The sequence below is a fragment of the Lepus europaeus genome, chromosome 16 (genome assembly GCF_033115175.1).
Source record: "Lepus europaeus isolate LE1 chromosome 16, mLepTim1.pri, whole genome shotgun sequence".
NCBI classification, from domain to species: domain Eukaryota; kingdom Metazoa; phylum Chordata; class Mammalia; order Lagomorpha; family Leporidae; genus Lepus; species Lepus europaeus.
Genome location: NC_084842.1, coordinates 75,560,721 through 75,578,693, shown reverse-complemented (window position 1 = coordinate 75,578,693; position 17,973 = coordinate 75,560,721). Strand labels below are relative to the sequence as shown.

Here is a 17,973-nt window from a genome sequence, read left to right as displayed (position 1 = left end):
CCTGCTTTCTGTTGCACACTTCGAGGTGAACTCTCTGTGCAGGTTTAGATTCTGAAGCTGTCAGGGATTCTTGGATTCTAAGACCTACAGCCCTGGGCAGGACTCTCATGCTCCTCCTCACACATGCAGATGAGAGATGTTTCTGTGGCTTTTCTTGCCTGTATAAACCTTTGGAAAAGCATATGCAAAGATTAACGACACTGTTTCTGGTCTTCTAATGCTTTACAAGCCAATTTTAAATTAAACACTGCTAATGGAGTTACTGTGGTGCAAATGAGCTAGGAGTCTAAAAACCTGTGCAAAATTCTAAGACATGCTCTGTTTTAAAAATGTATTTATATTATTTATTGGAGGGACAGACAGAAATCTCCCATCTGTTGATTCACTCCAAATGTTCCCCAACAGCCAGGGCTGAACAAAGCTAAAGGAAGGATCTGGCAACTCAATCCAGGCAAAGAAAGCATGCCTTAAATCACTAAGCAGTCTCACTACCATTTCACTGGAGTACAGAAAGCAGTAAACAACAAACTGATTTTCACAGCAGAAGGTCAATGCAAGGAAATGAACAAACTGCCTGTGGTAGGGCTGTGACCTACAAGGGCATGGGTTAGGGTGGCAATATGGAAGATGTCCCTGGAAACCTGAGAAGAAACCGGCCACACCAAAACAGTGGGGAGGCCACACCAAAACAGTGGGGAGAGCTGTCCAGGAAATAACATGAAAACGCTCTGTGCATAGCCAGAGAATCAGGAGCTCCTCTCCACAAGTGATGATTTTATCAGCAATGTGAAAATGCTACCTGTGGACCAGACTCCTGTTAAGACTGTTAAATGGGTGGGGAATGCTAGCAATGCATGAAGCTGGGACAAGAAGGGAAGGTTTTTCACATGTGCTGGGAGCAAGGGATATGCTTCCCAGTTCTTTTCCTAGCCCCAGCCACAGCCAAACACCTTGTCCTCTGGATTCCTCCTGCAGATGTCAGAATCTGGTTCTTTCTCTGGAAATGACTCATTAGGAAGTTGAAAGGAACTCAGCATGGGTATTTTCCACAGACACAGTAGTCATTCTAAAAATACTGTGGCCTTCATCACAGTTTATCCCTCAGCAAATACTAGGAGCCTGCCAGGCACAGCGCTCCTAGAAGGCTTAGGTGCTGCTGTTTCCATTCGGTTCCGTGAGATGCCCTAGATCCTTCCAGGGGCTTCTTTTTCTCCTGTTAGCCAGGCCATGTTTGTATTGCTTAGCATTAGCGAGTCCCTTCTCTGTCCTCAACTTACTTGTCTTGTAGTACTAATGACTACTCTTGAAAGGTTCTTGTTTTGAGGCTGTGACACCACACTCTCATTGTTATCTTCTCTGGCTGCTTCTCTACTGATCTAAATGTCACAGTCTACCATATTCAAAGTCTGAATTACCTTTGTTAAAAAAACAAACAAACAAAAAAAAACCTCAATTCAGTCATTCTCATTGATGAGAAGCACCTACAGCAGACCCAGAAGTCGTACTCCTTAGTTCAAATGCTAGACTTGCCTTGTCCTAGCGATGACTCTTGGGGTGCGGCATTGGTATAGTGGCTACTTAAGGATTTTGTGCCTACATTCTAGTCTTCAGACAACAAAAATCTTTTTCATAGTGCTGTTAAAAGGTTAAATTATTGCTAAGGTGATTTGGACAAAGCTAGTTTATGAAGTATACTCAATGTAGGTTGCCTTTAGTATAAATGTTAGTAATCATCCCCTCATATTGCCTTAAGTATTATATATATATATATATGCATAGAAATATATAAAATCTATACTGATAACTCTAAATTTATATTTTGAGCCCAAAATACTCCTCTTAGTTCTATAAATATATGTCAAATATTGAACCACTGGAATCAAACTATACACAATTAAACCTGCATCTCTGATCACTAAGTCCTACCACCCAACCACCCAACTTCACTCAACTTTGCCAATACCCAGTTTTCTGCATGTTAGTACAAATAACAATTGTCCACTTGCTTAAGTCCAAAATATTAAAATCTTCTACACTGTCTGCGTTTTTCTTCTGGACTTGCTCAATCTACTGGTCAAAAACGCTTGTTTTTATTTCCAAAATGTACATTAAATACTTTCACTTATTTACCTCTTAACTATTTCAATTTTTAGATCAAATCACCATCATGTCTTTACTATAATATTGCAATATTTTCCTTACCGTTCTTTGGTTACGCATTGTTTATAAGAAAATCCACTACCTGTCAAATACAGTTGTTTTTTTACAAACATTGATCCTGGCACTCACTACTTGAGCCTTTAATGGCTTCTCACTGCTCACTGAGTCAAATCTAGCCTCAAGGCTCTGACACACCCTGTGCCCACTGGTCTCATCTCACTTTTGCCCTCATAGTGATTTCGTCATGCTAATTTCCACAAGGTCCTTGAATATTACAATCCCATTCCTGCCTAAGGGCTTTTACTCTTGCTGCTTCTTCAACAGGGTGTAACTTTTCCTTGCTCTTTAAATAACTCATTCTCTATTTAGTTCTGGCTTTAACAACTTCAAATTCACAAACTCCTGAAGATGCAGTCAGGGTTTTTCAGGGAAACATTTGATGGACTATCTACTCATATTTCTCATTTTTATTTTTATTTTTTTAAAGACAGAGTTACAGAGAGAGGTAGAGACAGAGAGAGAGGACTTCCATCCACTGATTCACTCCCCAGATGGCCGCAATGGCCGGTGCTGCACTGATCTGAAGCCAGGAGCTTCTCACGGGTCTCCCACGCAGGTACAGGGGCCAAAGGACTTGGGCCATCTTCTACTGCTATCCCAGGCCACAGCAGAGAGCTGGATCGGAAGAGGAGCAGCCAGGACTAGAACTGGCACCCATATGGGATGCCAGGGCTTTAACCTGCTGTGCCACAGCACCAGCCCCCACTCATATTTCTATACCTACACTTATATCTCTGTAGTTTCACATCTATGTCTACATGTATGCCTGTCTAAGTCTATGTCTACCTATCTATGAATTTTTTTATTTAGTAAATATAAATTTCCAAAGTACAGTTTATGGATTACAATGGTTCCCCCCCCCCCAATAATTTCCCTCCCACCCGCAACCCTCCCATCTCCCGCTCCCTCTCCCATTCCATTCACATCAAGATTCATTTTCAATTATCTTTATATACAGAAGATAGATTCAGTATATTTTAAGAACTTGCTTATGTGATTGTGAGGACTGACCAACCTTAGTCTGTAGGACAGGAGGAAGGCTGAAAACTTGGGCAAGATTTCTATTTGACAACCTTGAGGCAGAAGTCAATTGTTTCTGGGAAACCTCCGTTTCTGTTGATAAAGTGAGTTCCACTTACATTATCGATATAGTCTACTTTGCTTAAAGTCAACTGATTATAGATGTTAATCACATCTGAAAAATACCTTCACAGTGACATCCATGCTAGCATTTTATCAAAGAATTGAACATCACAGCCTAGCCTAACTGATGTATAAAATTTATCATCGTACTGCCCCAAGTCTCCTGTGTCAACCTGAGTTTCTTCTCATGGTCCTGTTCTTTGTCTTCATTGCGGGTGTCATACTTTGCTCTTAATTATTTCATGGCTTACTTAATAATTTTTTGCTTCCACCATTAGACTCTACCATCTATGAGTGCAGAATAATTCTATTTTTCATTAATATTTATGCAATACTAGCAAATTTCCTGGCACATATTAACAGTTCAACAAACAATCGAAGATCATTATGCATTTATGGAAAGGATTTAGCAATTACAAGTATTTACTCAGGACTGCCGCCTGCAATGCCAGCATCCCAAATGGGGGCCAATTTGAGTCTCAAGTGCTCTAGCTCTGATCCAGCTCTCTGCTATGGCCTGGGAAAGCAGTAGAAGATGGCCCAAGTCCTTGGACCCCTGCACCCACGTGAGAGACTGGGAAAAGCTCCTGGATCTTGGCTCCAGATCAGCTCAGCTTTGGCTGTTGCGGCCGTTTGGGAGTGAAGCAGTGGATGGAAGATCTCTCTCTCTCTCTCTCTCTCTGCAACTCTGCCTTTCAAATACATAATTTTTTTTAAAAAAAGTATTTATTCAATCTTCTAAAATTCAATGGGAGACAAATCACATGTTAAATGTAATTCATTAGAATGTGCATGCCCATGTGCAATGGGCATACTGATTCTTTCTTATTTTCCTTTGACATTCTCTTCCTTTGTATTTCCTCTCATATTAAGTTAATCAACACAAATATAAGAGGACTTAGAGTTAAACACACCCTTCTCAAATATAGCTTTGAAATGACATCTGAAGTTTTGGGGATTTATTTCATTTTAATGAGGATTTGAATGGCTGCCAGGATGACTGGAATAATTTCCAGTTAGACTTATATTAATGAATGCATTTAAGTGGGAATTTAAAAAGGGAAAACGAGGGAGCCAAGATGGCGGATAGTGAGGACGTGTGCCTTAGTTTGGGAAAATAAACTTTCATAAAAGCGGAATTACTGTAGCATCAGGAAAAGACTCAAGAAAAAAAACTGCAGAGGAATCGCTTCCGGATCTTGTGGAGGAAACACAGAGGACTTACAGGGAACCCACCGCGTGGAAAACCAACCGAGACAAGCCGAGCGGCAGCGGCGGGAGAGGAGGCAGAGCCACAGAATCTCGCCAGCGCGGGAACGGAGGAGGGTAAGAAAGACAAAGACCTGAGAAGTCCGAGACATTGGGGGGAGGGGGAACAGAGGCCTCTCCCTTCACTCACCAAGCAAAACAAAGAGCACCGCGATTTTACATATGTAAAGCTCAGCCAAACTCAGTATCTTTAGCGAAACTGGAGAACACATTGAGGGCTGCATAAACTCTGTGTATGGTCCCAGGGGTAGATCAAACGAATACCCACAGAGGCTAGATTTCAACTACCCTCAACTCCACTCCCAACTGAGTCAAAAAAAAAAAAAAAAAAAGAGAGAGAGAGAGAGAGAGAGCGTCCCAGCAAGGAGCAAATAATCTGGGAGAGTCGCTCTTTACACAGCCTTAAAACTCAAGAAACAAGCATAGCTCTCTGGCCACACCCATCACAGCCCCTAAGGCTCCAACAAAACAGACAGCTCACTTAGAGGCATAGTATAACGAGAGAAAAAAAAAAAAAAACACCACAAATTATCTCTAACTTGCCAAGCGGGAACGGAGGAGGGTAAGAAAGACAAAGACCTGAGAAGTCCGAGACATTGGGGGGAGGGGGAACAGAGGCCTCTCCCTTCACTCACCAAGCAAAACAAAGAGCACCGCGATTTTACATATGTAAAGCTCAGCCAAACTCAGTATCTTTAGCGAAACTGGAGAACACATTGAGGGCTGCATAAACTCTGTGTATAGTCCCAGGGGTAGATCAAACGAATACTCACAGAGGCTAGATTTCAACTACCCCCAACCCCACTCCCAACTAAGTCAAAACAAAAAAAAAAAAAACAAAAAAAAAAGAGAGAGAGAGAGAGAGAGCATCCCAGCAAGGAGCAAATAATCTGGGAGAGTCGCTCTTTACACAGCCTTAAACCTCAAGAAACAAGCATAGCTCTCTGACCACACCCATCACAGCCCCTAAGGCTCCAACAAAACAGACAGCTCACTTAGAGGCATAGTATAACGAGAGAAAAAAAACAAAAACAAAAACACCACAAATTATCTCTAACATGCCAAGCAAGAAACATAGAAGCGGAGGTACCAAGAACAAGGAAGGCACTATGACGCCCCCAAGTGAACAAGACATGCCAATGCAAGATTATGAAGATGAAGAGATAGAGCAAATGCAAGAAGCAGATTTCAAAAAATTCACAAGAACATTAAGAAGTTCTCAAAAACAAATTCTTGAACTACAGAAATCCTCAATGGACAAGATAGAAAATCTCTCCCGTGAAAATGAAATATTAAGGAGGAATCAAAATGAAATGAAACAACTAGTGGAACAGGAAATTGCGATAGTGAAAAAAAACCTCAATGAAATGAAGAACTCAATAGATCAAATGGCAAACACATTAGAGAGCCTTAAAAACAGAATGGATGAAGCAGAAGAGAGAATATCGGAATTAGAAGACAGAGAACAGGAAAGGAAACAGTCAAATCAAAGAAAAGAAGAAGAAATCAGAAATCTAAAAAATACTGTCAGGAATCTACAGGATACTATTAAAAAACCCAACATTCGGGTTCTAGGAGTTCCTGAAGGCATGGAAAGGGAGAAAGGATTAGAAGGCCTTTTTAGTGAGATACTAGCAGAAAATTTCCCAAGTTTGGAGAAGGACAGAGACATCCTAGTACAGGAAGCTCAGAGAACCCCTAATAAACATGATCAAAAGAGATCCTCACCACGACACGTCGTAATCAAACTCACCACAGTGAAACACAAAGAAAAGATCCTAAAATGTGCAAGAGAGAAACGACAGATTACTCTCAGAGGATCCCCAATTAGACTTACAGCTGATTTCTCATCAGAAACCCTACGAGCCAGGAGAGAATGGCGAGATATAGCCCAGGTACTAAGAGAGAAAAACTGCCAGCCCAGAATATTATATCCTGCAAAGCTCTCATTTGTGAATGAAGGTGAAATTAAGACCTTTCACAGCAAACAGAAATTGAAAGAATTTGTCGCCACTCGTCCAGCCCTGCAAAAGATGCTTAAAGACGTGTTACATACAGAAACACAGAATCACGGTCACCAATATGAAAGAAGGTAAAGGAAGGAAACCTCAGAGCAAAAGGTCACAGGAATCTCAAACCAGATATTAGAAAATATCTTTGGCAAATGGCAGGGCAAAGTTACTCCTTCTCAATAGTCACATTGAATGTTAATGGCTTGAATTGTCCAGTTAAAAGACACCGATTGGCTGATTGGATTAAGGAACAAAACCCATCCTTTTGCTGCTTACAAGAAACCCATCTATCCAACAATGATCCATACAAGCTGAGAGTGAAAGGCTGGAAAAAGATATACCACGCCAACAGAAATGAAAAGAGAGCGGGCGTAGCCATCTTAATATCGGACAACATAAACTTTACTACAAAAACTGTTAGGAGAGACAAAGAGGGGCACTATATAATGATTAAGGGATCCATTCAACAAGAAGATATAACGATTATCAACGTATATGCACCTAATTACAGGGCACCAGCTTATTTAAAAGACTTGTTAAGGGACTTAAAGGGAGACTTAGACCCCAATACAATAGTACTGGGGGACTTCAATACTCCACTCTCAGAGATAGACAGATCAACAGGACAGAAGATCAACAAGGAGACAGTAGATTTAAATGACACTATAGCCCAAATGGATCTAACAGACATCTACAGAACATTTCATCCTACATCTAAGGACTTTACATTCTTCTCAGCAGTACATGGAACCCTCTCTAGGATTGACCACATACTAGGCCATAAAGCAAGTCTCAGCAAATTCAAAAGAATTAGAATCATACCATGCAGCTTCTCAGACCACAAAGGAATGAAATTGGAAATTGGCAACTCAGGAATCCCTAAAGCACGTGTAAACACATGGAGATTGAACAATATGCTCCTGAATGAACAACGGGTCATAGAAGAAATTAAAAGAGAAATCAAAAATTTTCTGGAAATAAATGAGGATAACAGCACAACATACCAAAACCTATGGGATACAACAAAAGCAGTGTTAAGAGGAAAGTTTATATCAATAGGTGCCTACATCAAGAAATTGGAAAGGCACCAAATAGATGAGCTTTCAAGTCATCTCAAGGATCTAGAAAATCTGCAGCAAACCAAACCCAAACCCAGTAGGAGAAGAGAAATAATTAAAATCAGAGAAGAAATCAACAGGATTGAATCCAAAAAAACATTACAAAAAATCAGCCAAACGAGGAGCTGGTTTTTTGAAAAAATAAACAAAATTGACACCCCATTGGCCCAACTCACTAAAAAAAGAAGAGAAAAGACCCAAATCAATAGGATCAGAGATGAAATGGGAAACGTAACAACAGACACCACAGAAATAAAAAGAATAATCAGAAATTACTACAAGGACTTGTATGCCAGCAAACAGGGAAATCTATCAGAAATGGACAGATTCTTGGACACATACAACCTCCCTAAATTGAGCCAGGAAGACATAGAAAACCTAAACAGACCAATAACTGACACAGAAATTGAAACAGTAATAAAGGCCCTCCCAACAAAGAAAAGCCCAGGGCCAGATGGATGCACTGCTGAGTTCTACCAGACATTTAGAGAAGAACTAACTCCAATTCTTCTCAAACTATTCAGAGCAATCGAAAAAGAGGGAATCCTCCCAAATTCCTTCTATGAAGCCACCATCCCCTTAATTCCTAAGCCAGAAAGAGACGCAACATTGAAAGAGAATTACAGACCAATATCCCTGATGAACATAGATGCAAAAATCCTCAATAAAATTCTGGCCAATAGAATGCAACAACACATCAGAAAGATCATCCACCCAGACCAAGTGGGATTCATCCCCGGTATGCAGGGATGGTTCAACATTCGCAAAACAATCAACGTAATACACTACATTAACAGACTGCAGAAGAAAAACCATATGATTCTCTCAATAGACGCAGAGAAAGCATTTGATAAAATACAACACCCTTTCATGATGAAAACTCTAAGCAAACTGGGTATGGAAGGAACATTCCTTAATACAATCAAAGCAATATATGAAAAACCCATGGCCAACATCCTATTGAATGGGGAAAAGTTGGAAGCATTTCCACTGAAATCTGGTACCAGACAGGGATGCCCTCTCTCACCACTGCTATTCGATATAGTTCTGGAAGTTTTGGCTAGAGCTATTAGGCAAGAAAAAGAAATTAAAGGGATACAAATCGGGAAGGACGAACTCAAACTATCCCTCTTTGCAGATGATATGATTCTTTATTTAGGGGACCCAAAGAACTCTACTAAGAGACTGCTGGAACTCATCGAAGAGTTTGGCAAAGTAGCAGGATATAAAATCAATGCACAAAAATCAACAGCCTTTGTATACACAGGCAATGCCACGGCTGAGGAAGAACTTCTAAAATCAATCCCATTCACAATAGCTACAAAAACAATCAAATACCTTGGAATAAACTTAACCAAAGACGTTAAAGATCTCTATGATGAAAACTACAAAACCTTACAGAAAGAAATAGAAGAGGATACCAAAAAATGGAGAAATCTTCCATGCTCATGGATTGGAAGAATCAATATCATCAAAATGTCTATCCTCCCAAAAGCAATTTATACATTCAATGCAATACCCATCAAGATCCCGAAGACCTTCTTCTCAGATATAGAAAAAATGATGCTGAAATTCATATGGAGACACAGAAGACCTCGAATAGCCAAAGCAATCCTGTACAACAAAAACAAAGCCGGAGGAATCACAATACCTGATTTTAGGACATACTACAGGGCAGTTGTTATCAAAACAGCATGGTACTGGTACAGAAACAGATGGATAGACCAATGGAACAGAATAGAAACACCAGAAATCAATCCAAACACCTACAGCCAACTTATATTTGACCAAAGATCCAAATCTAATCCCTGGAATAAGGACAGTCTATTCAATAAATGGTGCTGGGAAAATTGGATTTCCACATGCAGAAGCTTGAAGCAAGACCCATACCTATCACCTTACACAAAAATTCACTCAACATGGATTAAAGACTTAAATCTATGACCCGAAACCATCAAATTATTAGAGAGCATTGGAGAAACCCTGCAAGATATAGGCACAGGCAAAGACTTCCTGGAAAATACTCCAACAGCACAGGCAGTCAAAACCAAAATTAACATTTGGGATTGCATCAAATTGAGAAGTTTCTGTACTTCAAAAGAAACAGTCAGGAAAGTGAAGAGGCAACCAACAGAATGGGAAAAAATATTCGCAAACTATACTACAGATAAAGGATTGATAACCAGAATCTACAAAGAAATCAAGAAAATCCACAACAACAAAACAAACAACCCACTTAAGAAATGGGCCAAGGACCTCAATAGACATTTTTCAAAAGAGGAAACCCAAATGGCCAACAGACACATGAAAAAATGTTCAAGATCACTAGCAATCAGAGAAATGCAAATCAAAACCACAATGAGGTTCCATCTCACCCCGGTGAGAATAGCTCACATTCAGAAATCGACCAACAACAGATGCTGGAGAGGATGTGGGGAAAAAGGGACACTAACCCACTGTTGGTGGGAATGCAAACTGGTTAAGCCACTATGGAAGTCTGTCTGGAGATTCCTCAGAAACCTGAACATAACCCTACCATACAACCCAGCCATCCCACTCCTTGGAATTTACCCAAAGGAATTTAATTTGACAAATAAAAAAGCCATCTGCACCTTAATGTTTATTGCAGCTCAATTCACAATAGCTAAGACCTGGAACCAACCCAAATGCCCATCAACAGTAGACTGGATAAAGAAATTATGGGACATGTACTCCATAGAATACTATACAGCAGTAAGAAACAATGAAACCCAGTCATTTGCAACAAGATGGAGCAATCTGGAAAACATCATGCTGAGTGAATTAAGCCAGTCCCAAAGAGAAAAATATCATTTGTTTTCCCTGATCGGTGACAACTAACTGAGCACCAAAGGGGAAACCTGTTGAAGTGAAATGGACACTATAAGAAACAATGACCTGATCAGCTCTGGTCCTGACTCTAGATGTACAATGTAATACTTTATCCTTTTTAGTTTTTGTTGTTGTTGTTGTTGTTGTTCTAGTACTAGTGGTTGAACTCTGTAATTAACACACAGTTATTCTTAGGTGTTTAAGTTTTAACTGAAAAGTGATCCCTGTTAAATATAAGAGTGGAAAAAGAGAGGGAGGAGATGAACAATTTGGGACGTGCTCAATCAGACTTGCCCCAAATGGTGGAGTTAGAAATGTGCCAGGGGATTCCAATACAATCCCATCAAGGTGGCATGTACCAATGCCATCTCACTAGTCCAAGTGATCAATTTTAGTTCACAATTGATCACACTGATAGGTCTAAGAGTCAAAGGGATCACACAAACAAGACTAGTGTCTGCTAATACTAACTGATAGAATCAAAAAGGGAGAGAAGGATCCAACATGGGAAGTGGGATACACAGCAGACTCATAGAATGGCAGATGTCCTAAATAGCACTCTGGCCTCAGAATCAGCCCTTAGGGCATTCAGATCTGGCTCAAGAGCCCATGAGAGTATTGTAGGCATGGAAAGCCAAGACACCATGGAAAAGAAAAAAAGAAGAAGACCTAAATGAAAGATCTCTGTGAGTGAGATCCCAGTGGAAAGAACGGGGCCATCAAAGAAGGAGGTACCTTTCTCTGAGGGGAGGAGAGAACTTTCACTTTGACTATGACCCTATTGGAATAAGATCAAAGTCGGCAAACTCTAAAGGCTTCCATAGCCTTGGCAACTCATGACTAGAGCCTAGGGAGATTACTGACGCCATAAACAAGAGTGTCAAATTGTTAAGTCAGCAACAGGAGTCACTGTGTACTTACACCCCATGTGGGATCTGTCCTTAATGTGTTGTCTAATGTGCAGTGATGCTATAACTAGTACTGAAACAGTATTTTTACACTTTGTGTTTCTGTGTGGGTGCAAACTGATGAAATCTTTACTAATTATATACTGAATCGATCTTCTGTATATAAAGAGAATTGGAAATGAAAAAAAAAATCTGGTGTTAAATTGGAAATGGCATAGAAAATTAATTTTTAAAAAAATATTATGTAGGATCTCAGTCTTTAATGTGCTGTACACTGTTATTTAATGCTATAACTAGTACTCCAACAGTATTTTTTTTTTCACTTTGTGTTGCTATATGGGGGCAAACTGTTGAAATCTTTACTTAATATATACTAAACTGATCTTCTGTATATAAAGAGAATTGAAAATGAATCTTGATGTGAATGGAAGGGGAGAGGGAGCGGGAGAGGGGAGGGTTGCAGGTGGGAGGGAAGTTATGTGGGGGGGAGCCATTGTAATCCATAAGCTGTACTTTGGAAATTTATATTCATTAAATAAAAGTTTGATAAATGTCTTTAAAAAAAGAGAATGGGGTGTAAGTTATTAATGAAAGAAAAAAGAAGCTTCACCATATTCAAACTTCATGCCTCAGTAGACCACTCATGACCACCTTCAACTGAGCTCAACTTGCACTTGATTTTGAAAGAGAATGGCAAAGAAAGTTTAGCAATCATGTAGAGAGATCTTTTCATGACCTTCTAGGTTAGTGGTTCTCAGTGTGGCTTTATGTTTGCTATTATAATGTGGTATTAAAAAAAACTAAAAATTTAGAATTTAAAGAAATCTGGATTCCTGAGTATCACCCCAGAGTTAGATAAATAAAAAATCATCTGAGATAAGAGCAGTTCCCCACCCTCTATATACACACATGTACTCCATCCATCGAAGACCCCATGAGGTTCCAGTGCAGCCAGTCTAGTCATTGGTATTTGACATGATAGAGCTCATCACGGTTCAGTCAATTCTTTTTGTGTGACAGAAGCACCTTATAGATCAGACACATCTAGTTCAGTGCTCCTCAGTCTTGGCTTCACATTTTAATTGCCTAAAAGATTTTTAAATCCTGATGCTGAAGCTTTTGCTGAAAGTAGATACATCAGCATCATGGAACAAATTTCCAACCATTTCAGAATTTTAAAGCTCCCTGGATGATTGCAACACACAGCTAAGTTTGAGACTGCTGATCTGTAGATAATAATTTGTTTCTTTCTGCAAGTTTTCTAATACATAATGAGGGAGTCCAATGCCCAAGACACTGCCTGGGAACTATTTAGGCCATGACTGCCCCATTTGGATGGAACACATAATTAAGGCTGACCATTTGGGACCACAATAACTTCACTTACTTTTCTTCAATGTCATGCTTATTATATTTATTTATTAAGGGACCAGCGCTGTGGTGCAGTGGGTTAATCCTCCACCTGCAGTGCCAGCATTCCATATGGGTGCTGGTTCGAGTCCTGGCTGCTCCACTTCCAATCCAGCGCTCTGCTATGGCCTGGGAAAGCAGTAGAAGATGGCTCAGGTCCTTGGGCCCCTGCATCCATGTGGGAAACCCGAAAGAAGCTCCTGGCTCCTGGCTTAAGATCAGCACAGCTCCACCATTGTAGCCAATTGGGGAGTGAACCAGCTGATGGAAGACCTCTCTCTCTCTCTCTCTCTCTACCTCTCCTTCTCTCTCTGTGTAACTCCGACTTCCAAATAAATGAATTTATTAAAAATGCAATAGAGTTATCAATGTAAAATTTATTGAGACAAAGACACATTCACTGACTCAGAGGGGCCTGAACAACTAAGATATTCACCCAAGTCTGAATGACAAAGATTATGATGTCTGCACTACACAAATGATTATCAAAGTATGGTCCTTAGACCAGCAGCATTAGCATCACCTGGGAATTTACAAGAAATGTAAGTATTATGGCCCAATCCCACACATACTGCTTTGGTCTACTTATGGTTTGTACCCCAAGTGTTCATGTGTTGGAAAGTTGGTCCCCAGTTGGCAACGTTGGAAGATCATGCATAATCTTTAAGAGGTGGGGCTTAGTGGGAGGTCTTCAGGTTACAGGAGGAACCACTGCAAATGGGATATAGGTAGATCTTATGGAATTCCCCAAGCTCTCATGATTAGTGAGGTTTTGTAATAGTGAGAAAGAACCTGCAACCAGTCTCTGGCTTCTGGTTTAGCAATATTCTCTCACTCTTACATGCATGATGAGGTCCTCAGTGGAGTCCAGCTCATGCTTGTATCTTATCCTTTAACCTCCAGAACTGTGAACCACATAAGCCTTTTTTCTTTATAAAATCAGCCGCAGGTAGGTAGTTTTATAGTAATAGAAAATGGACTAATGTACATACTAAGACATAATCTTTCAGACTAGGCCCTGCCAAGTCCATGTATTCAGCCATTCAGGTGATCCTGAGGCTCCAATGATAGACACTGCACACACTGTCCATTTCTATCAGCTGCCCACACGAGGAGACTCATCTCCACAAGTGGCAAGAGAAATAAGGACGCACAGCTGACTCAGAGACACAGGGAGGGGGATGAGAAATTGGTCTATTTTCCCTTTCTCCCATTACCCATTTATATGAACAATCTATGCTGAATATCAGAGGGGATGCTGTCAAAGATAACGTAAGGGAAAAACCTGGGGTCTCTGGTAATCTCTCCTTGCAGGAGATCTAGCAAACTGAGCCACTTCCCTACAAGTGTGACTATTTTAAGATGTTGATGAATGGCTTATCCTTTTAATCAAAATATGGAGGGTTTTAAAAGGTTTCATTAAAGATGAATATTGCAATTGTTTCCAAGGAAATGATTCTTTTATCTGAAGGGCTTTGAGATAATTGATGTTCAGGAAACCTGGGACAGTTTGTTCACTTTCTCTGATGGAAGCCTTTCAGAATTCCACCATCCTGTAAAAGGGGCATGCTGTTGACAGCCTTAGTGTCTCTTTTGCATGTTTATTAGAGTTGTGCATTTGACTAGAAGAAAAAAAAAATAAAAGGCCACACTTTTTTTGATTATAAGAGATACTGATTAATGTCTTCTGAGAAAACTATTATGTCCTTTACTTTACATATAAATAATATGCTTTGGGCACCTTCTAGTCTGATGGAAATTTATCTCATGGAGGAGGGTGGGGCAGGAGAAAGAGAGAGCAGTGTAGAGAGAGAAGAGGAAAAAGCAGAGAGAGAGAGAGAGAGAGAGAGACAGAATGAGAAGAGCTGGAAAAATGCTACAAAAATTTACAAGGGGAATAAACAGGTTAAAAAAGGAGGGAGAAGTAGGAGCAGTAAAGAAATAGAAGTGGGGTCAGGAGGGTAGGAACAGAAGAAAGAAAACAAGTAGGGAACAGAGAAGAAGAAGAGGAGAAAGAGAATACACAGGCAAATAAAAAATAAAAGAAAGCAAATAATGCAGACTTTGGAGCTGGGTAATTTATTGTGAAGTGCCACTTGAATGAGACATGCTGCAGAGCTGCTGGCTCCAAAGGTTAATGATGGCAGTCGTCATGAGTCCAATTTATAGCAAATGGATGAAAGGCAGCTGGACCTCAAATGGACAGACCCTACAGTGATGGCAGTGAAATAGTAACATAGCAGCAGTCAGGGTTCACGGGGATGAGGCAAGTTGGATTAAGCACTTGTTCAGTTGATATCCATTTTATATCTGATGCACAACCCAATGTCAAGAAGAAATGAAATTTGCTTATTGCAAGATATTTGATTTAGTACAAAGACTTTAGATTTTCACTTGGATATGTTTTAAGTTTTATTGTGTTTTGGGATTAACTTTTTTGGGGACTAACCATTGGCCCAGATTTAGCCTTTTATACCTCTTTTCCTTCCACATCCTTGCTGCTCAGAGTTGCTGCTGCCAGTGGGTCAGTGCAGCTTCATTGCTATAGCACTTGCTCTCTCTGAAGCCTGCAATGTACTTTAAAATAGGCATAGGTAATAATTCTCTGAGTCAGAAGCCTGTCTCTTCATGCATGTTTATTTGTAAGTATAATCTTAATCACATATCAAGATTGCTTTTAATCAGAATCCTGACTGTGGTTGGTGGGCAACCATCTCAATTATAACCTCCCCTATCCTAGTCTACCACCACAAAGTCCTGGATGTTAGAAGATGACTAAGGTTAAGGAAGTTACCCTGCATACTGCAGAGCAAAAACAATTATAAAGTCCAGGAAAAGGAGACGGTTGAAAAGCAGAAATAGGATAAAGATAGACTTACATAGCCTGAGAGGTTGTGTGCAAGATGCTTGATGAAACCCTATAAAAATATTCTTCCAAGTCAGTGATAGTTACACATTCTCTGAGGTTCTGTTGTGGACACTGAAGAAGAGGCAGAGTTTCACATCTGTCTCCATGAGGTTGGACTAAGACCCCAGTTACAAGTGACTACATTTAGACGTGCTGGATTTAAGAGAGATTTTTGGCCATTCTAGACTTCTACTTATGGAAATTGAGCTCTTTAGGAGTGGGTATAGGAAGGAATAAAAGCAACTTAATTGTAAACACCTACAGCTGCTTAGGTTTACAAATGCTAAGAACAAAATATATGTTGACTTAGCATAGCATCGATATACACATGTTTGAAAGCTTTCCCAATTCAGACCATTAGTACCTTGAAACAGGGGTACATCCTCTCTGGCTTTTTAATAACCTGAGCATCTGGCTTGAGACTGAGTTCATATGAAGTATTCACTAAAAGTGTGTATTGGTTAGACTGCTAGGTTAAATTCATTGTCTCTATGAATCCTTTGGCTGGTGATTCCCCCAGGAGGTAGGTATACACACAGCTGTCCCACAGAGAACCTGAGGCAGTGGCTGCCTATAGATTCCTGTGATGTAGAGTCACTGGCATCATCATCTGCCACAAACTATAGCACTTTTTCTTCAGCGCTAGGAACAGAGTTCCTTGATGGGTCCCAATTTGTGACTCAAGGCAAGCATAGGTAAACAATGAAGAAAAAATTGAACCTTATTGAAATGATGTCATTGTAGGTGAAAAAAAATAAAAGAAATCCTAAGAATTGAATCAAGTGAACCTTTTAAAGAACTCATCCTGATGTACTGGGGAACTACCATACTTGCATTGGTGCGCCATGGTCAATCACAGTCCCAATGGATATCGACTATATTCATAAATAAGAAAGATCAGTTTGAAATGCACTTGTGAAAGAACTCTTGTGGAATAGTAGGCGTCCCCTCCTCTTCCTCTCACATTTCAATGTTGTTTTGAGAACTATAGGAAAGTAAGTGAAAAAGAAATTTCTTACATTCTTAAATCCTCTGTAAAGAATCTGAAGCTCTTTCTTAGTAAATTTGCTCTGGGCTTCCAGAAGCTCAAGGGCTTCGGGTCGATGTCTGACGGTGGCCATCTCCAGCTCATCTTCCACGCTGTCTGTGAAGGAAAACCAGAAAGAGTTTTAATGCCAGCAGCTGCTCACTGGCGCTTATACACAGCAACACAAGAAAACAGCATGAACTGCTTGCAGGCATCCATAATTTGTCTACAAAAGGAGGATACTCAGTGATACTAATGATCTCTATGTTTCCAAGACTGAATAGTATTTAGCTAAGCTACTTCTACATTCTTTGCACATTATGTTCATTAATGTAGATGTTACAATAAATGTAAAATGGTATAAACACCAACAAGCTGACTTTGATGGGCTTTGTGTGTAGATATTATGCACCAGCTATAAAAACAGAATTGCTGTTTAGTAACAATCTGCATCACACTATGGATCATGTAACTCTAGATAGGACTGTGCTGCTACGCTCCGAGGATGCTACTCAAGTCAGATATTTAACCCTGAGCTACAAATAAAACGTGCAGATCAAGGTGCTGACATGGGTAAGGCAGGAAGCAGCCAGTTGAAATGGTATAAACCTCATTTTATGTGCCCACTGGACAAACTGGATCTCCTTCTTAGACCTATTTTGTAGTGAGGGGAATCCATGGTAATAGACAAACTCTAAAATACTGAACATTGCTTTGTGAATTATATTTATGCTATCATTTCTCAAAGATACTCTATGCAAAAAGCATCTCATATCCACATATATTTGGGAATGTTTAATGCACTTTTATAATGAAATATTGGAAAATATAGGTTTTTAAAGGACTTATAACAAAGAATCTTTTGTTTGCTTAAGGCAAACTCTTGCTTATTTTTCTGCTGAAATATCATCTTTTCACCTCTCATTTGTTGGGTTCTTTATTAAGCCTTTGCCCACAATGTAAACTAAAAAATGTGATCTCAAAAACAAACAAGAAGAGTCCAAAGGTATTTGTCTGTAGAACATATTCTGCATCATGACAACCAGTGATATGCACATTTGCTATAGGGTCCTATAAGCACACATTTGTAAGTGTTGAGGGATATATT

General features: G+C 39.9%; 1 protein-coding gene across 3 annotated transcripts in view; it reads right to left on the bottom strand.

The window, feature by feature from the left end:
* Window positions 1-17,973, bottom strand: part of KCNIP4 (potassium voltage-gated channel interacting protein 4) — a 262,017-nt gene that overhangs the window by 115,808 nt on the left and 128,236 nt on the right. For 2 of the 3 annotated variants that reach the window (XM_062212806.1, XM_062212807.1), the window contains exon 2: window positions 16,858-16,982. In XM_062212806.1, coding sequence (XP_062068790.1) covers window positions 16,858-16,982 — 125 coding nt within the window. Of the gene's footprint in view, window positions 1-16,857; window positions 16,983-17,973 lie in introns of those variants that run through there. The other variant, XM_062212808.1, reaches the window with a different exon arrangement.